Source organism: Polistes dominula, unplaced genomic scaffold (genome assembly GCF_049000335.1).
Source record: "Polistes dominula isolate Pdom_NZ unplaced genomic scaffold, Pdom_raw_medaka contig_77, whole genome shotgun sequence".
In the NCBI taxonomy this organism is placed as follows: Eukaryota; Metazoa; Arthropoda; class Insecta; order Hymenoptera; family Vespidae; genus Polistes; species Polistes dominula.
In genome coordinates, this window is record NW_028301152.1 from 2057417 (window position 1) to 2083035 (window position 25619).

The 25619-nt window shown below is 29.5% G+C and overlaps 4 protein-coding genes and 2 long non-coding RNA genes across 12 annotated transcripts; 3 read left to right on the plus strand and 3 right to left on the minus strand.

The window, feature by feature from the left end:
* Positions 1–4: 4 nt before the first annotated feature.
* LOC107064061 (glycerol-3-phosphate dehydrogenase [NAD(+)], cytoplasmic) lies at positions 5–10293 on the plus strand. 4 transcript variants are annotated; one of them, XM_015316326.2, is made up of 9 exons: positions 12–533; positions 695–808; positions 2695–2875; positions 7303–7443; positions 7519–7660; positions 8766–8878; positions 8965–9195; positions 9269–9468; positions 10069–10293. In XM_015316326.2, the coding sequence occupies exons 2-9, from the start codon at positions 765–767 to the stop codon at positions 10091–10093; spliced, it is 1077 nt and encodes a 358-aa protein (XP_015171812.1). In that variant the 5' UTR covers positions 12–533; positions 695–764; the 3' UTR covers positions 10094–10293. The 4 variants fall into 4 exon arrangements, 3 of the variants coding, with proteins under 3 accessions (XP_015171810.1, XP_015171812.1, XP_015171811.1); XR_001475439.2 differs by having other exon boundaries at positions 5–2006; positions 9269–9905; XM_015316324.2 differs by having other exon boundaries at positions 8–2006.
* Positions 2959–5976, minus strand: Tpx-4 (thioredoxin peroxidase 4). Its single transcript, XM_015316329.2, has 5 exons — positions 5816–5976; positions 3906–4062; positions 3595–3812; positions 3420–3495; positions 2959–3311 (listed from the first exon to the last, which is right to left on the minus strand). Exons 1-5 carry the CDS (start codon positions 5896–5898, stop codon positions 3183–3185), a joined length of 663 nt encoding a protein of 220 aa, XP_015171815.1. The 5' UTR covers positions 5899–5976; the 3' UTR covers positions 2959–3182.
* Positions 10294–10470: 177 nt separating the features above from the next.
* On the minus strand, positions 10471–11731 carry LOC107064063 (complex III assembly factor LYRM7). 2 transcript variants are annotated; one of them, XM_089178184.1, is made up of 5 exons: positions 11526–11731; positions 11205–11277; positions 10983–11053; positions 10824–10905; positions 10471–10717 (listed from the first exon to the last, which is right to left on the minus strand). In XM_089178184.1, the coding sequence occupies exons 1-5, from the start codon at positions 11586–11588 to the stop codon at positions 10590–10592; spliced, it is 417 nt and encodes a 138-aa protein (XP_089034310.1). In that variant the 5' UTR covers positions 11589–11731; the 3' UTR covers positions 10471–10589. The 2 variants fall into 2 exon arrangements, with proteins under 2 accessions (XP_089034310.1, XP_015171816.2); XM_015316330.2 differs by lacking the exon at positions 11526–11731 and adding an exon at positions 11379–11519.
* An 85-nt stretch (positions 11732–11816) lies between these two features.
* On the plus strand, positions 11817–25072 carry Ptpmeg2 (Protein tyrosine phosphatase Meg2). Of its 3 annotated transcripts, none has more exons than XM_015316321.2 (10): positions 11817–12295; positions 13430–13663; positions 13752–13841; positions 13946–14086; positions 18917–19186; positions 19299–19687; positions 19762–20001; positions 20095–20245; positions 20322–20529; positions 20621–25072. In XM_015316321.2, the coding sequence occupies exons 1-10, from the start codon at positions 12263–12265 to the stop codon at positions 20848–20850; spliced, it is 1986 nt and encodes a 661-aa protein (XP_015171807.1). In that variant the 5' UTR covers positions 11817–12262; the 3' UTR covers positions 20851–25072. The 3 variants fall into 3 exon arrangements, with proteins under 3 accessions (XP_015171807.1, XP_015171809.1, XP_015171808.1); XM_015316323.2 differs by having other exon boundaries at positions 19768–20001; XM_015316322.2 differs by having other exon boundaries at positions 18917–19180.
* Positions 14441–16711, minus strand: LOC149030647 (uncharacterized). Its single transcript, XR_016178473.1, has 2 exons — positions 15796–16711; positions 14441–14957 (listed from the first exon to the last, which is right to left on the minus strand). It is a non-coding gene; the product is annotated as an uncharacterized LOC149030647 (long non-coding RNA).
* On the plus strand, positions 16719–18793 carry LOC149030648 (uncharacterized). The gene is made up of 3 exons (XR_016178472.1): positions 16719–17287; positions 17430–17880; positions 18612–18793. It is a non-coding gene; the product is annotated as an uncharacterized LOC149030648 (long non-coding RNA).
* Positions 25073–25619: the final 547 nt, after the last annotated feature.

Below are 25619 nucleotides of genomic sequence, written 5' to 3' on the forward strand. Positions count from 1 at the left end.
AATGTTTTAAAAAAAAAAAGAAAAATCATTTTATACTAGAACTTTTTTTTTACAAATATAACAACAACAAAAATTAATAAAATATGAAATCAAAATTTGAAAAAGTAAAACAAATAATAAATATATGAACATAATATATTTATTAATAAAGAAAAATGATTAGAGTTACGTTACTTAAAATAGAAGCCTTGAATATTGATAAACAAAAATAAAATCAAATTGTGTAATCGATGATAGCTCGAGGATGGTATAGCAATCGATGAAGTCAAAGATATCGGTAGAACTATCCTTCTCTATCGAATTTTTACATGTCATCGAGATCTATTATCAAGGCAGGTAGATCTAATTTTATTACTCCCTTACATTGAGAGTTATTCGATTTCGATCGTACTTGGCTATGATTCTAAGCATGCGCGTTAGAATTAGAAAGAAAATAATTGGCCATCTCATCGTTAAGGTCAACAAAAGATCGAGACGAGTTCGCACGAAGTCAATCGGTCAATCAATTAGTCAACCGATCGATCAGTCAGTTGGTTAGCCATCCATCTTCGCGTTTTATCGATTGCTCATCTTTTTTTTTTTTTGGTTGTTGTTTTTGTCTATCTCGTTATGACAAACGGACAAAAATAACGGGACTGACGGTTGTTAATAAATTATTCCTTTTTTTTATTATTTTTTTTTTTTTTTGCTTCAGATAAAAAGAAGAGAAAACAAATTTTTTTTTCTTGAAAAAGAGTTATTTAATCATTTGTTAGAGAGAGACCATGTCGGAGAAATTGAGTGTGTGCATCGTAGGAAGTGGCAATTGGTACGTTAAAGCCAATTGGCTATTGTGGCAACGACTGTGATGACCCTGACTTTCTTTCCTTTCAAATCTTTATCCTTTTTCTTATTTTTTAAGTGTAATATTTTCTCTCTCTCTCTCTCTCTCTCTCTCTCTTTCTTATTTATCACACAAATAGAAAATTATACTAATTGAATCGTTTGATTACATTGGTTTTTTTCTTTTTTTTTTTATTCTTATCACTCTTTAGAAATAATATTGTAATAATGTTTTAACAAATAAATATAGTTTATCTAGATTAATGATTCTCAATGTTGAATAAATAGTTACAAATTTGAAAGTACCTTGTAAAAACGTTAATAAATTACATATACAATTTACTGTATATATATAACAAAAATGTTTCCCAAATATTTGGACATAATTTCAGAGATAGGGTGATTTTGAACGTGAATATGAATTTATTCGTCATGCAGGAATAAGTATTTTTGATATTTAAAACCACCTAGCTGTAATGACTTTAAAAAAAAAAAAAAATATGAAGTAATAATACAAAATATTATTATTTCTTCATGACGAGTATACTCGTCGATTACAGTTAATTGGTTAACAAAAAATTATGAACCGTTATTCAAAATGATTGGTAAAAAAAAGAAAGGTTTATAATTGTTTAGTTTGATAAATGATAATAACTATTGGAGATATCCTATAAATTCCCATAGTTTATGGGAAGTATAAAAGATTGAGAATCACTGATCTAGATAAAGTTTAACTGTTTGAAGGACGCATTGAATGATACGACGTATCGTTTCAACGCACGGATATATCACGTACCACTTGTTTTTTGATGGACATTACTACACATCTACATCTACATATATATATATATATAAGTATTTGTGTATACGTACGTACATATATATTAACGTCAAGACGGACATTACGTACATCTCTTGGCACTGAATTGTCGTTCCTCAAAGTATTCGAAAGTGGAACAGAATTTCCATTAATAATACGTATCTACCTGTCGTGTGATCTCCTTTTGTACAAAATAAAATAAATAAAGAGAGAGAGAATTTGTTTTACGAGTAGAAATTACATGCCTTGTGAAATTTGGCCTTACAAATATTTTTTAATCTTTCATGTTCGTTGCTATATATTTCTTTATTTTTTTTTTTTTTTGCATTATCCACTTTTGCAAGAGTAGGCTTTTCCTTCTTTGGTAATAGTTATTTTAATCTCAACCAATGAATTATCTCATCTAATTAGCATCGTTGTTAATGTCATTTCCTTAATTCCAGGTTTATTCCATCCATTATTACTTTATCGTCAAGTCAATCTTATTTTCTTGATGATACTTTTTTAATTATCGATGCATTGTACTTTGTATTTGAATTGTTTACACTGTCTGTCTGTATCTTAGTATTTCACAATCCTATCGTATATAATTATTTGTTTATCAGTCATTAAAATGTGCCTCGTTTAACATTGTACAATAGACGTATATTTCATTATTTATTCTCATGATGCAAATACTACATTTAAATAAAATTAGTATTCTGTTATGCACAATGTTTTTATAAGATGGACAAAATTATTCAAACGACGAAGATAATTATATAATCGATGAATTTAAATTTAGCGATAGGATTATCATAGACATCCTTATTACTCGATTCTAATCCAATCACATAATTTTGTTATTTGAATATGGTAATACTTATATCGTATCGTTGTATTATTGAATATACTTATACGATAATGTAAACGATACACATTGGATAATATCTCATATATAAATCAAATATTAATAATAATAAAGGACTTTGAATAAATAGAAGAAGAAGAAGAAGAAGAAAAAAAAGTAAAAGATTAAGAAAAATTGTACTAATATAATTTTGTATTTTCAGGGGCTCGGCAATAGCAAAGATCATTGGTGCAAATGTCGTCAAGTTTAATAATAAATTTGCCGAACGTGTACCCATGTACGTTTATGAAGAAATAATAAATAATCAAAAATTGACAAATATAATTAACGAGTTACACGAAAATATAAAATATCTGCCAGGACATAAACTTCCAGAGAATGTGGTAAGTATTTATTAATAGAATAAAAACCAAAAATTTATTTCGCAAAATATCTGTTGTCAAGTCAATTACAGAGAACAAACAAATTGTTTATTTTATATATATATAATGATAAATTTAATTAAAAAGATTATTTATACATACTTCAACACGATAATCTTATTTTCATAAAATCACGGGAGAAATAATAAGATAGAATCATCTTGTACATTAATTTAATTTTTAAATTTGTAAACAAAAGAATGGCACGTATATAATCATTATTATATATATATATATATATATATATATATATTAACATTTTAATATTTTAATAATCTGTAGTTGTACGAACGTAAACTTTGCCTGACGGCATGGAAACCTTGTCGACTCCTTTCGGGAATAGTTTAGGTAAATCTTCATCTTTTACGGTAGGAAGGATCATGACTTTTTCACCAGGCTAAAATGAAATTGTTTATTAACAAACGTTTTCTTAATTAATTCCTTACCTAACATTATAATAAATAAATAAATAAATAAATAAGAAAATAAAGGAAATTAAACTCACGGTCCAATTGGCTGGGGTTGCAACTTCTGGTTTTTTATCGACCAATTGTAGAGAGTCAATCACACGTAATATTTCACTGAATAACAAAATGTTTAATTAGAGTGTAGAATTAAGAAGAAGAAGATTTTGTTTTTGTAATTATCGATCATAATCATTAACTCAAATGTAAACTTACTCGACATTACGTCCAGTAGAAGTTGGATAATGCATTGACAAACGTAATCGGTGATCAGGACTTATTATATAAAGTGCACGAACAGTTTGAGCAGTGTCCGGATCATCTTTACTGTCCTCGTCTATCATATCGAGTTGTACTGCTAAAGTTCTATCTGCATCAGCGATTATCGGATACGGGAATGCTCCGGGAATATCGCGACAATAAGATTTGATATCCTTGTTTACAAAAAAAAAAAAAAAAAATTAATAATCTTGAAAAAATCAAGTATAAAAATGGCCAATGTGAATTTGATTTTATATTGCGCTTACGTTCACCCAATCGACATGATCTTTAAGCTTGTCTACAGAATGAGCCAAAAGTTTAGCATTACGACGTTCAAAATGTGGCTGATGAACAGCAATACGACCCAATTCGGTCGTACATACTGGTGTAAAATCGGCAGGATGAGAGAAGAGAACTACCCATCTATAGAAGATATTAAAATATTTTATATATTTTATTAATAATTAACTAAATTATATAATATATTTTTAATTATTAGATTTATTGCTATTCTCTCATAATATTATATAATATTATAATTATAATATAGCTTATTAGATAATATATTTATTATACTAATCAAAGTATAATATTTATATCTGGGTAAAGAAAAGTATATTTTTAAAAGTATAGTATAATATTATTAATAGTTAATTATACTATAGATATTATTTACAAGCTAATATATACATATATAATATATAATAATAGTGTCAGTTATTATAAAAATTATCTAAGTCAATGATTCACAATCATTTCGAGGATATATATATATAGAAATAAGAAATTATAAATTGATAATTGAATACAATGAAAAAGTATTACAATACGATAAAGATCTAACTTGGCACGTTAAAATCAGTGCCAAGGGTAGTTTAGTCATCGATTTTGTAACAGTTTTCTATTTAAGATCACGGCCAATGTTCGCTCATTCGATCTCATGTGTATCCTTTTATTATGAAAAATATTATTTAACTTTTTAAATCATTCTGTTTTTTTTTTGCATTATGATGAACGAAGAAAATTCACAAAGTGTACAAATAAGTTAACCTTTTTTTTTTTTACTTATGTTAGCAACAGTAATACCCAATGTGATTAAGTCTTCATATCGTGTTTTAGATAACCCTACTTAATCTAGGGACAGCTTGTTTTAACGCTAATCATTTTATTTTTTATAATTACTTATCCACAAATAGATAAAATCCTACATCATATTTAATGCAGACCATATGATACAAAATAAAATGGCATATGTTTTAAGGCCATCATTAATATTGTATGTTATCAATTTTCAATCGTTTTTTTATTTCTTTTTCAACAAATGTAGATAAGAAACAAACTTATATATAATTACATAACTTTCATTCTTTTTTTTCTTCTTTTTATTTTATTTTATTGTTTTTTGTTTTTTTTTTTTATCTTATTTTTGTACTAATCGACACAATTGTCTTATATAATTTTATATACTTTTGAATTGACAATATTAGACGATTATAAAATGATATAAAAATGATTCGAATTTTTATTAATTATCTTTTTATTTTTCTGTGTTGATATTTTAACTATTACGTGCACGTAACATTCCTTTGGATCAATTGATTTTCATGATATTTATAAAATCAATGTGTCACAATTTGATCTATAAAGTAGAATAATTTTTGTTTTATCTTTAGTTCTACATATTTACATTTAGCATACTAATTTTTTAATATGTAGTTCTAATTATTAATACAATATTATTATTTTTATGATATATATAATTCAAAATAAAAACATACAAATATATATAAAATTGGTACTACAGCAAAATTCCGCTAATGCACAAACCTACACCTTAAATTGTTGCGACAAATCATAGAATAAAAAACTTAATTTAAGAATCAAAATATTTTCAAAATTCGAAACATTTTATTTCTAAAAAGTAGTCACAATCGGATTTCGATGGAAAATGGGCCGATATAGAATTTAACATAAATTCAAAACAGTCTCTATTTTCTTTCATCTGATGCTATCGCCATTACCCTGACGAAACCCTGACGGTTGTTGTGTTCAAACAACAAAGTTGTTGTATGCAAACAACAAGATTGTTCTTTATTAGCGCATTAGCGTAATTTTTGCTACGGTAGCGTTAATACGTAACTACCATAAAATTATGTAAATATAGAAATTTACTTACGAATTGCCTTGCCATTCGTAAAAATCAATTGGACCTTGAGTGGTCTCGGCTTTGAAATTTGGAATAACGGAGTTTAATCTCATGTTGAAGAAATCAAATTTTATCACCGAAGATAAATGTGTACTCTGAAAGACTCTTGAATACAGACTGATGCGATGAGAGAACCAAACCACTATTTAAATTCTCTTATCGTCATCAGCCATATCGGATATGATGCAATACTATCTTCGTACGTGAAAAGTTAGGTGAATTAAATCCTTAGGTGATCGATATACTGATCTAATTGTAAATGAAAACGTAAGAATTATTTTACGGATAAGATATAATGCGGTTGCGGTAATAATAAATATATATATATACATACATCTATATCATAGCTAAATCATTTTTTTTTCTATGTTAATTCAAAATAAGAAGAAATAATAAAATATTTTGTATCTTATGAAAGACAAGTGAGAATCGTTACTATTAACGAAATAATAAGTCTTTTAATTTTAAAATATTTGTCATCTTTCTAATTCATTTAAAAATTATATCAAAACTATAATTACATATATTTACGAATAATGTAATATATTTGTTACCGTGAAAGATCGAAATTAGACAATGTCAATATTCACATAATCGTTTGGTATATGTACGAAATATTAATGTATAAGTCTATTTATATAGACCGAATATTGTATGTGTTGACATTTCACCATGTAAATTTTGATATTACATGAATCTACCACGATAACTTATACACACCATAAAATAACAGAAAAGAGTTTGCAAGCAGTATTATTGTGCAGATTAAACAATTTTATTTAGTTTAATAGGATGCTTGACGAGTTATACATCTACATATATACGTGCACTGTTTACATATTACAACCTTGGATAAATTTATAGATCAATGCCAAGGTGTTGTTGCGTTTATGTCATATAATGCATGTCTATATTAATATTGCGCTAGATATTTATTAGATGTGTGATAAGTGATGACAGAAAAGTAAAAACAAAGTGAAATTGATAGTGAGTAATAATTTGAAAAAATGATTAGAATCATTGATTAAGAAATACAAACATAGACAGATATCAAATTTAGTTCTAATCCAATTGATATCACAAATCTAATTGATATAAAATATTAAAAATAAAATGAAAAATAGATATGGAAGAACGAGAGATAGCAGTAACACTTATTGTTAGACTTTAGAATACGATTATGCGAGAACTATTAGGTTTTCCATAAAAATTGGTTTACACAAATATTACTTATTTATTTAGCAACATATCAGTATCAAAAAAGTTGCGTCATATGAATGTATATTTTGCAAATATCATTTTTCATCAAATATTCGTGAAATGTGTATTAATATTTATTATATATTTGGATATATTTAATTTATTACATTCAATCCGTCCCCCCACTCCTCTCACTGTTCTAGGTAATTACAGTTCCCCTCAGTTTCCCCTACTCTTGAATTATTTTTCCTTTTTAGGTAGCAGTTCCGGACATCATTGAAGCTACAAAAGATGCTGACATACTGGTCTTCGTTTTACCACATCAATTTATTCGGACACTTTGCGTTACGTTACTTGGACAAATCAAACCAACTGCTGTGGGTTTGTCGCTTATTAAGGTAGATCATAAGAGAAGATACATCACGAGATATAAGATAACAACACACGAATGTCTACATAAATTTCCCTTCAAGGGTTTTGATCAAGGAGACGGTACGAATGTCGAGCTAATTTCAAAAATCATCGAAAAGAATCTGAGGATCCAATGTCACGTATTGATGGGCGCTAATTTGGCAAACGAAGTTGCTGAGGAAAAATTCTGCGAAACTACCATTGGTAATTAATTATTTTCTATTATATCGTTAATTAATGACGATTCATTTGTATATGAATTCGTATTAATATATATATATATATAATAAACTAGGTGAATTGTTTTCATCGAGACATCTAAATATTTCAAAAATAACGCAATTGTGAATAGAAAATTTGAAATGAAAATTGTTTTTGTTTTTGAGGAATAACATTAATTCGACGGCATCTTATTTTAAATCAGAAATTAAATGATGCTATAATATTGATCACTTGAAACTAAAATATTTGTATTTCTCATTTTTTTCTTTTCAATATACGTTATCTTCGAAATATTTAAATAATTCCATTTAAAAAAAAAAACACAAATTTATCTTTTCTGAAACTATTATAGAAAAATTTGAATCTCCAAATATAAGGGTATTTCAAAATATGTGGACATAACTTTAGGGGCAATTTTAATACGCTAAAATAAAAATAAAAATCATATTATCATATACCCGACATGACCTTTTACCAAATTATAGTTGTTATTCGTAGTATACGCTATCAATGTAAATTATCACAAATATATATATATATATATATATATATATATATATATAAGCAAATTTTCACGTGTACTGTTATCATCAACGGAATATACTAAATTGATTAAAAATAACAGACAAGAAGGCCATATATAAGATAAGAAGCTTACTCATAAATAGTTAAAGCAAGCAGTCAGTAAAATTATATGAATAACTTACTAAAAAACAAAAACAGCCATAATTCGGTAATAGGATTATATCGAGTATATAATTATATACATTTTTGTTTCTTATTTTGGTATACGGAAACCACCTCTGAAGTCATGTTCACATATTTTGAAACACATCCTTTTGTATATATATTACGGTCAATATACAGGATTCTATAGAATGTCCACTAATGGTAAGATTGGACAATGTATATTTTGAACATATTTTTCATACATTGCCCGGTTAATCTCAAAAATATCCAGAAGGTTTTGGTATATGCTTCCATTAGCTATCTTTAAAGCACTTCGTATATATAAATTCTTATATGTATAAACTGTAATATATTTTTCATTCTTATATAATATCTATATAAACATTATATATAATAGGCTGCAGGGATAAACGTTTGGCACCAATATTGAGGGATCTCATACAAACGCCTAATTTTCGTGTAGTAGTCGTCGAGGATACGGAAGCTGTTGAAGTATGCGGAGCTCTCAAGGTGAGAAAGATTTTATTCTTTCTTTTTTTTTTTTTTATGACAATTCTATTTTTAATTTTTTTTCGTCACTATTATCATCACTATAGAACATAGTGGCATGTGCTGCTGGCTTCGTCGATGGCTTAGGATTAGGAGATAACACGAAAGCTGCCGTTATCAGATTGGGTCTTATGGAAATGATAAAATTTGTTGATACTTTTTACGGTGGTTCGAAACTGTCAACATTTTTCGAGAGCTGTGGTGTAGCTGATTTGATTACAACTTGTTATGGTGGAAGAAATCGTCGTATATGTGAACAGTTTGTTAAAACTGGAAAGGTAAAAAATAAAAATAACATTAAACAAAAAAATATATATATATTATTATACATTTATTTTGTATGAATAACAGACTATCAGAGACTTGGAGGCGGAACTTCTTTCTGGACAAAAATTGCAAGGTCCAGCTACAGCTGATGAGGTCCATGCAATGTTAAAAGCTAAAAATATGCTAGACAAATTCCCATTATTCACTGCCGTACAACGTATATGCCACGAAGAAATCAGACCGGCTGATTTAATTGATCAAATTCGTAATCATCCTGAACATGTGTTAGTACATCCGTGATAGTTACGATTGAGCCGTTCGCAGGCCAAAGCGATTAATTTCGATCTTTCGATTTTTTTTTACAATTTTATTATCAAAGCACTTGATCAATATCTAACTTTTTATATTTAAAAGAAATTTCCTTAATAATAAGACTTAACACTACTAAATGAGAACAATGCTTATGGTTGTTCAATAATAATATGAATTAATCCCTCATATGAAAAAAAAGGAATATTTAAATTTGTATAATATAAACTCAAGAAACATGATTTTCCTGTAGGTTCACTCCAAGAAAATTATAATATTTTATAAAATATTTTCTTTGAAATACCAAAACATCGAAAATTTACTCACATTTTTCTAAAGCATGTTGCATGAAAGTATAATTGTTACATTGAGTCGATTCAACTTGTAATTCATAAAAGTTCTTTTTAGGCAGGTAAGTTTATTTTAAAGTTTTAATTTAATAAAATAACATCTAACATATTTTCTTTGTATCATTAAATGATTCTTGTCTCTTTCATGAATGTACACCTATTTATTACATTATAAAATCTGTTTAAATTATTTTCATCGAATCTAATATCGTTTAATGATTTTAGGATGAGAGTTGAGGGTGCTGTTTAGTAAAAATCATAAATGAAGTGCGCTCATGGAAATTCTTGGATCAAGAATTCAAATTTACGTGAATAAATGTAGAATACATTTAAAAGTTCGATAAAGGCTGTGTGATTAGATGAAGATCGTTAAATTACAGGAACATCCGATAAAACATATTGTAATTAACGTATTGTAAATAAAAATTTACTCGTTACTGTTGACAATAATGATTTTGAAAAAGAAGATCAAATTGATCTTTTTCCCTGTTTATTACCAACGCAGAGTATATATGCACTGCATAATTTTTTCACATTTAAACATTATAAATTGAATTATTGAAATTAAATCATTGAAATTATTCTAAAGTATTTTAGTAAATGAATAAAGTAAAAATAAAAAATATGTTTATTAGAATGTAGCTAAAACAGCTTGCTTTACTATATATAAATATACAACTATAATACAATCGTCATTTTTATCTATAATTTAGTAAATTATCCTATTATTGAACTTGCGTCAAAGATTACGATTTCTTAATATTTTCTCCGCAAACTGATTTTTTATTAACTAACTTACTTTTACTATTATTTGAGCTAGATACATTTTCGCACGTTGCATTGTCTAATAATTTTTCAGGTGTAATTCGAAGTGCTGAAATTATTAATAAACAAATTTATTTTTATCGTTAATGACAATGTTAATATAATTAATAATAATTTGAAAGAATTTTGCTCTTATAGTATTGTTCACATCTTACCATATACTCCAGGTTCCTTCTCGGTTGCTTGAATTACGCCAAATCGCAGTTCATGCTCAACTTCTTGTGCTAATTTATTTAACTGCAATAAGATTATTTATCATAGCAAAGTAAAAGAAAAATGTATGCTGTTTACTTTTGTTAATATATATATATTACCTCTTTTATAGTATCTTGATTCGTAATATCCTTATTTTTTCGGTACTCTTCATTTATTTTAGCTCTGATTACTAAACGATATGCACTAACGTATCAATTAAATTTTTTCAAATAACTGAATATTGTATTGTTTAAAAAAAAAAAAGAACGAAACAAAAATTTTCTAAGAGTAAAAAGATTTGATTTATCAAAATGTTTTATACATATTTCTTATAAAATTACCTTTCAATGCATTTTCATCTCCTTTAAACGTATTTAATCTCGTTCTGTGTAATACTTTAAATTGATGCAATATCTAAACAAAAGAAAAAGGATTTAAATATTAAAAACCAAATAAACTTAACCTCAAAGACATCAATGGAATAAATCACGTAAACAATTGAATGACGTATATACTTCTCGTCGAAGAATTTCTGCCATATTTAAAAAACAAATTTTAATTTAACAATGAGATAACAATTAAACAATAGAAATTTCAATCATTTACAACAATGATTGTACGCAATAAATATTTAGCGGAAGATTTATTTAAAGAGCACTAACAGCATCTCGCATTTTGATTGGATACCTTAGCGCCAATCTCAGTACCGTATTAAGATATTTCATAGAACATGATTATTGTTGAATTTTCGAAATTAGATAAGAAAAACAATTATTAAACTTTTAGATTTAAATGGAAAACAAATTACTCCAAAATTATTAGAAAGAATATAAGAAAAAAGAAAAATAACAATGCTCGGAAAGGGATTATATAGATTAGCTAGTTAGCTGTAAATACCCCTCTACACAGACAGACACACACACATAAACACTCGTGTTCAAAATGGCGCTGACCCTGAGAAGAGAAGGAAGACCGAGCGGTTGAGCGAGTTTTTCATTATCGCCGTATTAACATGGACGGGAAAAGATAAAGACGAGCGACAAAATTCTACGGGTGATTTTGTCGATTAACGACAATGGAACAAGGCGAGAATTGGCAAGCAAGATCGGCGTAGGGATCGAAATATGTACGCTCGTAGACGCGCGTTCGTTAAATTGTGAGATAAGGAGTGAGAGAGATAGATCGAGTGAGTGAGAAAGAGAGGAGGAGGCAAAAAGAAAGAAGGAAAATAATCTCTCTCTTGGCGTTGTGTGAAGCGCGTCGTCGCGTCGTGTGTGTCGTGTTCCCGTCTCCTCTGCGCGTCGGTGGGTGCGTCCGTGTGTGCGTGCGTGCGTCTGCCTGTCTGTCTCTCTTCTTTCTTTCTGTCTGTGTGTGCGTGCGTGAGTGTGTGTAAGTCAAGATGGCGGCGACGTTAACCGTCGAACAAGAACAAGTAAGTGATTGTCAGTAGTTTAATCGCATCGTTGTACTGTCAATGAACGCGTAGAAATGATTAAAATCAACTATTGAATATTTTCATAAAGAAATCGTTGTCCGTTATCGATCATATTAATCTATTATTTTGCTTATGATATAAACGATCTAAAAGTACAAGAGATCGCAGCAAAATCTCTATTTTATTTCTTTTTAAACGTACATACATATACATTGTTGCTATTGTGTTTAAAATTTGGATAAACGTACTACGATTTTTGATCAGATATTTAATTGGAGTGATATTAAATGTTGAACATATTTGGCGGAAGCTATATAGCGGACGTGCACAACTGCTCTTCAGACGTACTTCGCGCCAATGAAAGCTTTTACACTATGCGCGCACTTACTCTCTTTCACGCTTTCTCTTTTTATTATGAATCATGTTAGCTATTAAAAATGAGCGGTGTTTAAACATTCCACGCGTTTTCTACATTTTTCTTCATGAGTAACGAACACTATATTATTCGCCGGTAAACACATTTCTCTTTTATTTGATATTTAATTGAAATATTTACAAAATTATATATATATATAGTGACAATAACAACGTCGTTAATAAAAAGAAGTCGATGACACTTCATAGAAATACAATCTTTGTTTGTTCATTCATTCGTTTGTTTATTGTTCGAAATGAACGTTCAGTGATTTGATATCAAATGTAAACTTATTTCGAACTTTGAATCGATGTTCCTTTCCTATTGGTCGAAAGTCAAATCGATTATTTTTTGGCGCCTAAAGAAAATTTATAAGAATATCAAGTTAAGGTATTGAATTTCTTGACCCTGACATCGACTCCGATGCCTTTAACCGGTTCTTAGCGAATGGGATGCCGGAAGTGGTGCTTGGTGGGGACGTAGCCGGACACCGGAAGCTATATCGGTATACAGGGCATGTGCACAAATTATGATGAAATGACCATGGGATGTTTGAAAATATTTAACCTCACGTATTGTCTTTCGATCGTGACTATCTTTTTGCTAGCCTTATAAATTACGTCATAACTTTTTTTCTCAGCACTCGTTTACACGTGTATTATTATTAGAAATATTTTTATTAGGAAATGTTTTATTCATTTTAATTATTTTTGCAGGCCACAAAAGAGTTTATAGAGGCTGTGAATAAGTGTCGTGCTGGAAGACGTGCTGGACCAGTTTCCTGGAGTACAGCAGTAAAATTTTTAGCAGCCAGGAAATTCGAAGTAAGCAGAGCTTTAGCACTTTATGAACAGCACGAAGCTACCAGAAGAAGAGAAGGTTTGGCTGTCTTACGTCCAACATTTGAACCATTACTCAGCGAGTTACGTACAGGAAAATTTACTGTTCTGGTGGGATTGATTATAATTCATTTATAATAATATAGTTATTATATATTATGCAGAATACAAATTATATATATTATTTATTGTATTATAGTCTTCAAGGGATGCAACCGGTGCTGCTATAGCAATCTTTACGGCACATCTACATCTTCCACAAAATACTACACATCAAACTACTTTACAGGTTAATAAATAATTCAAATAAATACTTGCTAGGATATTGAAAACACATAGATAATAATTTTTAATTATTTATAATAATGTTTCTTGCAATATTTACTTTTTCAGGGTGTTGTGTATCAATTAGATGCAGCTCTTGAAAGCGCAGAAACCCAAAAACATGGTTTGGTTTTTATTTATGACATGTCCGATAGCAAGTACCAAAATTTTGACTACGATCTATCGCAAAAAATTCTCACTCTACTAAAGGTAAGTTTTAAATACATCCTTATGAAATGAAAAACTAAGCAAGTCAATGTTACTACATAAAAATACGACACTATTAATGAAGCATGTATGATGACCGCTTATAAATGAAAACAATGTAATACCGATAAGCGCGGAGTGCTTAACCTTACACGACAATTACAAATGCACATAAGACATATTTTATTCCGACACAAAAGATAAAATCCTTTATAAGTGCATACTTGATTTTCACAAAGTAGTACAGTATTATAAATGTATTTTGTTGTGAGTAGTAATTTACATAACAAATTAATTAAAAAGTATGTCTAACGTTCTTCCTCCTGTGTACTAATAGCATCTTTTATACCATACCTATTATATTTATTTTTCTTTTTTTTTTTTTTTTCTTAATAAGCTGAGCATGTGTCTCCGGAATGTAAAAAGAAAAAAAGGAAAAAAGAAACAAAAATACCAAAAATATTTCCATTACAGAAAATCATAGTTACGGACGAAAGCGTCGATATCATTGATATATCTCTCTCTGGTCATTCAGAATTATATTATAATTATATTTCATTCGACGTTATCGTATTAAAAATTATGAAAACGTGTCGGTATTGTTGAAGAGAAGAATTCGTTATGTACTATTTGCACAAAAAAGAAAGAAAGAAAAAAACAAAACAAAAGAAAAGATAAAAATTAAACATATCTCATTCACTTGAAAATTGTTTCACAGAAAATAAATACCGAAACCCGATATTTCTGGCTAGAAGGTATACGAACGTCTTCACCGAGCGGTTTCTCACGAGACACGCTCCACTGTGGTATACAGCTGCGTCTTCTGATCGATCGAATTTGCCATCAATAATAAACTCGTAAGACACGTCCGCACCTGTAGATTAATTTAAATAATTAGAACATCAGATTAGATTTTGTTGATAACTTTTTGAATGAAGAAATTAAAAAAAAAAATAAAAGAAACGAATAACACGCATATATATTCATATTCATATTTCTCTCTTTCTATATACAATATATATATATATATATATATATATATATATATATATATATATATATATATTAAACTAGTCGATATTATTTGTAGCCAATTCTCTCTCTATTTTTTCCAGGATATCGAAAAATGCCATATTATACATATATTTTATCTTACAATCGAGAGTAGAAAGTGCGTTGTTTTTATTTTTTCCTAGTGCAACCGCCTTTCGATTGCGCTTTTTATTTCCCCGCCAATGCGAAATTTCGTTATATTTTACTTATCAATAAGCGCTGATGCAGGCAGTATATATATATTTAGTCGCATATATTAGGAAAGTATATACGAAAATCGTTAAAAGCGCCTCGACACAACAACAGGGATCGTCTCGCGAGTTACAAGGGTGGTAGGTTCAAAGAGCAACGAAGCCAAAGGATGTTTATGCACTGCTGCTGCAAGTAAGCAGTAAGGGCTATAATTGCGCATCGAAGCGTGTTGCGTGAGATCACCAATAAGAGTTTTAAAGGTTTCAAAGTGTGACGAAGATAAAGACGATGACCATTTTTAACGACGAGGACGAGGACGAGGACGACTGTGACGGATTTGTTTTGAAAAAAGAAAAATGCGTCGATCGATTTGAAATTTATCTAACTTTTTGTATGATAATATAAATAAGAAGCTTGAAGAGGAAAGACATTTTGTATGTTCAATCGTTTAGAACAAAGTTAATTACGGTTGGTCTATCTTCATTCTATAAGATCATCATCGTTTTACGGTTCGTTCGATGAGGCGTTCAACGAGGAAGGTTACAGTGTCATAGTCGAGCGGAAGGAAACGCGTAAAACACCTCTAACGTTAAATCTAGAACGTGCTATCTTTCTTTTCACAACACTTTCCTCCCTGCATGTGTTGTGCTCTCGCTCTTTAGTCGATAATCTCATCTCGGCCTTCGGCTAAGGAAGGTTCAATTTTCCTTGCTAACGTAAACGTATTAAACGATGAAATGTGGTGAAGGGAAGGCCAGGAGTTCATTGTATTTCACCGCTTCGTTCTTATATGGAAACTTATAATGCATCCAAGGAGTATTCCCTTTTTTTTTTTTTTTCGATATAGACAATTTTAGATATCATTTACATTTAAGAACACTTCCATATTAGCATATATAGTCTTATACACACGATTAAAAATGCTTCACACGCGTAGTCACGTTTATTATCACATTTTTCTTCAATCAATACTGATTTATAGAACACGACTAGAAATTTATTGATATTACTTTAAAAGTTACCCTATATAAATATATATACATGTGTATATAATGGAGGAACAAATTACAATACTATATGACAACCCTCTATGTCGTAGATTTCTGAGACTAATGTAAGGGAGAAACGAAATTCGCGTAGGAAAAGCGGTGGTAGAAAGTCAAATGTATTGAAAAGAAAGAGAGAGAGAGAGAGAGAGAGAAAAGTGGGGAAAGAGAAAAAGAAGGAAAGAAATGCATATAATGATTCAAGAAAGAAAAGAGACGGATTACGAGCGTCACAGGGTTGTTGGGAGGGGATGAGAAAATGGGAGAGTGGGAGAGAGAGAGAAAAGGCTCACAACGCGCATGCGTCATTACACGGGGACAACGTCGCGACGCTCGCGGTCAGTAATCATCGTGACCCCTTTGCGGTACTATCGTATCAAGATTAAAAGGGATTTAACCCGATTGATCCTTTTCTGTCTCTTTTTCTTTCTTTCTCTCTCTTTCCCTTTCTCTTTTCCTTATCTTTTCTTCTTCACCCTCTTATTATTATTTTTCTTTATTTTCCTCATTTATTTTTGCAAACCAAAAAAAAAAAAATCAAGCAAAAAAGTGGCCAGTCCATTTCCACGTTCCTTTAGTACAAATATACAAATATACATTTTCCTTTAGTCCGACCTCGTTTCCCTTGCTGCATTCCGCTTTCCCCGACGTCTCTCTTTCGCTTTCCCCTTTTCGAGCCCTTGTCAAGCGGCACGTTATACTTATCTCGTCTTATCGATTGACCGACCACCGACCAGTGATTTTAAATACGGAACTTGTGTAGTTATTGTCACATTGTATACTTTTTTATTTTTCTCTTTTTCTCTCTTTCTATTTAATCGTTTCTTTCGTGCTGTTAATCATCTTTTATTTTCTCTCTCTCTCTCTCTCTCTCTCTCTCTCTCTTTGTCTTTCGCTTTGATAACAAATCTACGTACGTGATTTTGTTTTGTAATTTTCAAGAAAAAAGAAAAAAAAAAAGAAAAGAAAATTAAATTAATTTTTTTTTTATTATTATTTTTGTGTGTTTTTTTTTTCTTTCTATCTTTTCCTTGCATCGTAAATTTCTTTTATAGCTCGAGGTTTTGAGTGTCGTTTTACCAAGTGTCGTCTTACTTTAGGCGAAGTGGATTAATTAAGCGCGCGCGTTATCGATTCCTCTAGCGGGGGTATTACTCCGACAAATTACCGGCAATTTCAATCCCGGGAAAGATCTTGAGCTATTACGATGTTAAACAATTCTTTTGAAATATGCATCAATTTTTTATTCATCACGGATTAAACATTTATTTGTGATTTCGAAAGTTATATTATTAGGAAGATATAAATTATACGAGTTCTCAAATTTCGAATTTGCAAAGTGTGAACAGTGGTGGTAGGTAGTGGGGGGTGGTGGTATAGTAGAAGTGGTGGTTGGTGGCGAGGTGGTAATGGTGGGGTAGTGGTGGTATTGGTGGTGGGGTAGTAGTGCTGCTGACGTCGTGCGGTACTTCCGCCATCTGGTTTCAACGTAAAGGGTCGGCGGAGGTAACTTCTCCGAGTACATTTTTTTTTTTAATTATACAAATGATTCCACATCGAAGGTTTTTTGCAATCATTTAGGAGCTGCTCGTTTATATTAGAAATGAATATTCTTTCTTTCCATTTCCCTTCTTGTTTTATGTTAATATCGATAATGACTTTGCAAACTGCTGATTTATTGCTATGTCTCAAACGATGCGAAGAAATTTATAGGCGCGTGTTCTAAATTTCTTTTGTTTTGTTTTGTTTTGTTTTGTTTTGTTTTACTTTTAATCTTTTCTTTTTCTTTTTTTTTTTATTTACCTCTTTTTACTAGAATAACTTTTTATAGGTTTGTAAACTCGTCGTACGATTTTTGTTTTTTTTTTTTTTTTAAATAATTTCAAGATCTTCCGTTTCTCTTGGCTTTGGATTCTCAGAGTTTTTTTTTTCTTTTTTTTTACGCAGATAATCTAAAATTATAATCGACCTATAAGCTTTTCGTATGATCACTTTTCTTCGAGTTCCGCCGTCATCGTTTTCTTATTATACATACATATATATCGGAAAAGATTTCTTCGTGTTAAATATGTAGTTCGAGTATCATTTACAGCTGGCACTGCATGCACCAAGTGTATACATTTGTTCTATTATTGCGATGTCTTTTGAAGGTCACGAGCGAGGCGCTTAAAAAAAAAAAATGATTTATGCATTGACGCGGTTGATAATTGAAATTCTTTTCATTTTCTTCACTTTAGCCCTCGAAACTCGTATCGTATGTTAAAGAAAGAGTATAGAGCTAAAGAAGGCAACAACAACAACAACAACAACAAAAAAATAAAATAAATGATATCGATCGTTTGGCTTGATTGACCTGGCCGCTTCCGTTCCATTTTGCTTCTTCTTCTTCTTCTTCTTCTTTTTTTTCTATAGCGTTATATCTTTTTCTTTTTTTGTTTGCATTAATAACACATGTAGCGCCAAAATCACGTACGTTTTTAAAGCATTACTTTATTTCTTATTACCGATCGAATTTCTTTCATTTAAATGGTTATTGTTATAGGGAGGATACCCAGCCAAACTTAAGAAGGTTTTAATCGTAACGGCACCGCTTTGGTTCAAAGCACCGTTCAAAATCCTTCGTTTGTTTGTACGTGAAAAATTGCGGGATCGAGTATTTACTGTATCCATTCCTCAATTGACGTTGCATATACCACGAGAATCATTGCCACATCGGTTAGGAGGCACCTTGGAGATACAGCATGAGGCATGGCTATTACATTGTCTTAAATCCATGACAAACCGAGGCGGGGGTGAACTCTGTGAGGTCTGCGTAAGAAACGCTTCATATTATTCCATTTTTTTTGTTTTTTTTTTGTTTTAATCATAGCGTTGTTTTATTTTAAATTACATTTTGTTTTTGTTTTTTTTTTTTAATCACACAGGTTACTCCCAGAGTGGGAACCCCACTTTCACCTACGTTAAAGAATCATACGGTTCATCAGAATCCCAATGGAACACCGATTAGTAATCCAACTAGTCCTATAACCGATAAGAATAAGATAAAGAATGGTGTTTCTAACATTGGGGATATTGAAATTACTAATGGTGATGTGTGGATGGCAAACGACGAAGCACCATCTCCAGTACAACCTCCGTCCTCAGCAAGTTCTGGTTTTAGCGACGATGATAGCCTTCACGGCGATCTTGGACTGCAAGCAGTTACTATGGAACAACTTATTGAAGAAATACATTCGAGAGGTCGTGCTGGTCTCGTAGCAGAATATGTAGAAATTAGACAAAGGCCACCCGACGGTTCCTTTAATATTGCAAAGTACGTGTCATTATAAATATTTTCTTTTATAATATTGTTAATGATTATTTCGATTATGTATATCACATTTTCAGATTAAGGCCAAATCAATCAAAAAATCGTTACACGGATGTACTTTGTTACGATCATAGTAGAGTGTGTCTTTCTCAAGTTGACGGCGATGCAACGTCGGATTATATTAATGCTAACTTTGTTGATGGTTACAAGCAAAAAAACGCGTTTATTAGTACTCAAGGACCTCTTCCAAAGACATGTGGAGATTTTTGGAGAATGATATGGGAACAGCAAACTCTTGTTATTGTGATGACTACAAGGTCAATTCTTTTTCTTTATAACTTTTTGAATATTTTATATTAATAAAATTGTTGTATTTAAAATGTATAAAAATGATATTTTTAAATATTTAGAGTAGTAGAACGGGGGCGTACAAAGTGTGCACAGTATTGGGGTCCAGAGCCAGGTGATGAAGTACAAGCAGGTGGCTTCACCGTAACAACTTTAGAAGTCGATATAAACCCAGACTATACGATATCTATGCTCCTTCTTACAAACAACAAGGTATATAACGACATATAATGACTATTCATAAATTATTATACATATATATATACAATTGTTTCATTTTATAATTCAGACTGATGAGACAAGAGAGGTATGTCATATGCTTTACACAGCATGGCCGGATTATGGCGTTCCTCAATCAGCTAGAGCTTTATTACAATTCCTATCCCTAGTAAGACAGCAACAGAATAAATTATTAGCAAGTAGGGGTGATACCTGGGCGGGACATCCACGAGGTCCACCTATAGTAGTACACTGTAGTGCTGGTATTGGCAGAACAGGTATTTAATATTTGTTGATTTTTATTATTAGTAAATGTCCTTAAAAAAAAGAAAAAAATAATATCTATAAAATTGGTCTTATTTCATTCAGGAACATTTTGCACCTTGGATATCTGCATATCTCGATTAGAAGACACGGGAACTGTTGACATTCGTGGAACGGTAGAAAAAATTCGAGCACAAAGAGCCTACAGTATTCAAATGCCAGATCAGTATGTCTTTTGTCATCGTGCTCTAGCAGAATATGCACTTTCTAGGGGCATGTTAAGTCCTCAACATCTTGCTATGTTACCTCCAACGGTCGAAGAAGATTCCGATTAAGATACACATGTGTAATCTGATAGGCAAGAAAAGTAGGCTGATAATATTTCTGAATATGCGTAATCGGCTCTGTTCTGTCTCAATAGTTTACTTCTAGCATAAATGACTAAAATTTATTTTTTTCTATCATTGCCATTCAATGTGTAACCCTTAAGATTTTTAGTGTTTATATATATATATTAGCCTAATATTCAGGATATTCTGAATACAAACTAGTTTGTCAAAAGAAGGCCAAATCAGTAAGTAGGGATTGTATATTTCTGTTCCATTTGATTTTTTTTTTTTTTTCGCGAATTTTTGATTGAGGTAGCGTGACGTACTAATAAAGAGGGCACACAGGTGTGAAAAAAAAAACAAATAAGTAACGAATAACACGAATGTGAGAATAATACAGTTTTGGATTCTATCTTTTGATCAATGTGAAAAATTAGAAGAAATATTTTTTTCCCTTTTTTTTTTTTTGTCAAAATTCCGCTGGTAAAATATTCTATCTAAAGGTTATCGGAAATAAAACTTTCTAAAAAGTAACACAAGAAAATTCTTATGAAATCGTTACTATATGCATTGATAAAGAGAAAATGATTGATATAAGTAGAGCGCAGAAATAAGATGTTAAAAATAATAATTTGTTTAGCTGATCGAAATGTTATTAACTGGGTCATTTTGTCAGTGGCCAATGATTAGTCGCAATTTACGTAAGATCTAGAAAAAGGACGTTATGATGTATAAAATGGTTTCTTATACCATTGAAGAAATAAGTGTAATCAAGGATACATCGATAGTCACTTTTGGGCAACCAAAGATTATATCCCTTATACCAGTTTAGAAAATTGGGGTTTGATATGTATAAAATTTGATTAATATTTTGTGAGAGAGTAATCCTTTTATACAGGGATTATTAATCAGGGATCACACACCTTTGTAGACTAAATACTTCCATTTTGATTAAAAATGAAATGGGGCCTAGATTGGCCTTACGAATATAAGCCTTTAAAAATAAGTTAAATAAGCTTCCAGCTTGTTTTAAAGTCACAGATGCGCTTCGGTACAATTGAATAATGGAAGAAAATAAAAGAAAAGAAAATTTGTGCGATATTCGAGTTAAAAGAGTTTTAAAATGTATAGGGTCTTTGATATTTCAATTAAAAGTGATATAATTAATTAGAATCATCTTAAAGATTCAATATGCTCCACTAACACACAAGCCTTGATACATATATAAAATGATGGCGAATAAATGTGTCTACATACAATACGTATCTATATATACATATATATAAGTATAAGTATATGTATATATATATAGATATATATATAGTATGGGGGATATGGTATCCACGTGATTCCATACTTTAGAAAGAAGCGTATATTATTTATGCATAGTATAACTTTGAAAATATCACGTTTGCATATATACGTTCGTTCACCATTCCTCGTGATAAAAAGATTACAAATAAATATTTGTTTTAATGTTTTTTATAAGGATATCTATGTAGAGAGGTAAAAAAAAAAAAAAGAAAGGTAATGAAAAGAAATAATGTCTCATTCAAATGCTTCGTTAATTTCAATGTTATGAAGAACGAAGTTTGAAAGATCGTATTATCTAAACTATTTATTATATATTATTGTTTTAATTGTAAAATTCGAGATATGAATAATGAATTTATAATAAGACTGTTTAAGTTATTTATATCAGATAGTCACTATTTAGAGATCAAAGTTTCATAAGTTTTAATATTTATAATGTTCTCTTGAAAATGCACACACAGCGCAAATATCAAAAAAAGAAAAAGAAAAAATAATAAAAATAATAAAAAAAAAATAAAATAAATAAATAAATAAATAAAGAGAAGAAATGTTGATTCGTAAAACGTATTTATTTCAACGTTTGTCGACGTAAGCTGGATAGATACATTTTATCGGGATTATAATCTCTCACGTATATAAAAAAAAAAAAAAAAAAAAAAAAAAACGTACTACGGCAGAAACGTACTATTAGATATTTACAAAAATGATAAAAATAATGGGATAATGATATTTTTATGGTATACATCGTAATGTGTATAACGACGACAAGTATTAGAAATGAAAAGAGGAAGAATATACATTAAAAAAAAAATTGGAATTTATTTAAAATCAATGTTTCGTACAATTAAAAAAAAAAAAAAAAAAAACAATGGCGAAGCGTGTATAAAAATTACACAGCATAGATATTTCCATATATGCCGAGAAAAAAAAAAAAAAAGGAATGTAACTTGTATTTCTCTCCGTCTAAAATTCTATGCTTCCACCACCTTACCTCTCCCTCTCTTTTCTTTTCTTTTTAATATACAAACATACACATACACCACACGTATATATATATGAACTAATTTGATCCTATAAAACCATCATCTTCTTTGGTCGGCTTTCGCCTTAGATTTCCTCTTATATTATACGGTTATTGCATACGTCACGAATAAAAATCTATGCCATTATTTTTTCCAATATTTTCCAAATGCAGAGCGTGTTAACAAAAAAAAAAACAAAAAAACAAAAAGAAAAAAGAAAGGAAATGTTATAAATGAATAAAAAAAAAAAAATTAATAAGAAAATGATGCTCGTAAGCATTTTTACGCTTTCATATATTTACCAGGTGTAGTGTTTATCTAATAACGCAGCGTCTAACATTTTATTTTGGTAATAAAAAAAAATGAAAAAAAAAAAGAAAAGAAAAGAAAAGAAACAAGTTTACCGATCGTGAAATGAAACAACGTTGTTAGAAATATTTGCGAATTTTATACATTAAATACATGCTGTGTATCGGTCGTGAACATTTAGTCAAATAAGTTTAGAACGGTTTTTGATATTTAACGTACGTTCCTCCCACCCTTCGTGGGGTATAATCTAAAAAGAAGAAAAGTATCTTATTGATGCGTACACGTTCATTATAATTATTATCATTTCATATATGGAGGAAAGAAATATGCGTCTACCAAAACCTTATCCTTATTATTTTTATTATTATTTTTATTATTACTAATATTATTAATTATATTACATATATTATTAATATTATTATTATTATTATTACTATCATTAGAATCATCATTATTTGTTTCTATTATATATGTATTTATTGCAAGTTATCTTACGAATGTATATACGCACATATATCGGAGTTTTAAAGAAAAGATTGAGTTTATATCGCGATACATTCTCGATGTTTAAAACATTTTCAACAGATTTCAAAAGTCTGATGTGATATCTGATTTGGCACAGTCATCGTTTTTTTTTTTTTTTTTTTAAATTAATTAAGAACGTTTTCAGTTATTAAGAAGTAATCATTGCTACACATTTTTACGTACACGTACGTATCGTTTTTTTCTCTTCGTATATTTACAAATAATATTTCAATCGATGGAAATAAATCTGTACGTAAAATAAATGTTATCGGAACGTTTATCAATGTCCTTATGTATTATTATAATACATAAGGACGAGTAGAAGAATGTATGCGTTTCTATTTATTCTCTTTCTCTACTTTCTTCTATCTATCTATCTCTGTCTCTTTCTCTTTCTCTCTTTCCTTCTATCTCTATCTTTTCATGAACGACGTTAAAAGTCGTATAGAATAAAATTTTTACACATATACATACTCATACAGAAAACAGTATTATGTTAAATATTGTTTATGAACATTTTCTAAATTATTAATTAGATCTTTTTTTTCGTTTTCAAATAATACATATGTTCTCATTTCGGCTATTAAAATAATTAAGTTAAGTCTATTATTATAGTCACCGTATATTACGATATATACAGTACATACACATATATATATATATATATATATATAGATATATCTAAAAGTATTCATTTCTTGACGTTAAAAATTAGATTTGTATAGCATTTTACAATGGGTTATAGCGATATATTATATATATATATATGCACACGTAGAAATCTTAACATCGAGATTTTGAGAATGAATCGCATCGAGATCCGAAAAAAATATTCGATATTAGACGAATACTTTGAAAATGTGCGTCAGAAGGAAGTATACCATTTTATCGAATACGTTTGATTAATTTTTTTCAATGTAGAATTTGATATCCGAGAATAAGAATGGTTACCAAACAAAACAAAAAAATAAAATTGCAAAAGTACTGAAAATATTAGATGAAGAAAAAGAAATGAAATGATAGCAAATAGAAAGAAAGAAAGAAAGAAAAAGAAAAATTGTAAATACGATGACTTAATTTATCATCGCAAACGATTGTATTTAAAAAAAAAAAAAAAAAGAAAAAAAAATTAACGATTATTTAATATATATATATATATATATTACAGATATATAAATGGTAAATGAAAGGAAAAATAATTGTCTTACAATTAGTTTTCTTTGCTTATATGAAGATTATTTATCCTTCGAGTATTATGATTATTTATTTCCACGTACGTATCTATAACGATATATATCATCATCGATTCGTTTGAATAGAAGATAATAAATAAAGCGACGTGTAGTATATTTATCAAATATTTCTCTTAAATTTCAATTAAAAACGGCAAAGCAAAGATAAATTGTATTGATGCAATTGACAAATTAGAATCTTTAGTGAAAAATTTGAATTTTGCAAGTAGTAGTATCTTTGTATTGTGAAATATACTCTATCAAAAATGAATCGTAATAATTTTGTATATCTACATTTTTATTTGTTTACTTTTATTACGTGTAGAAATTAATTCGGTGACTACTTTTCAAAATAAATATTTGACTTTTGCCA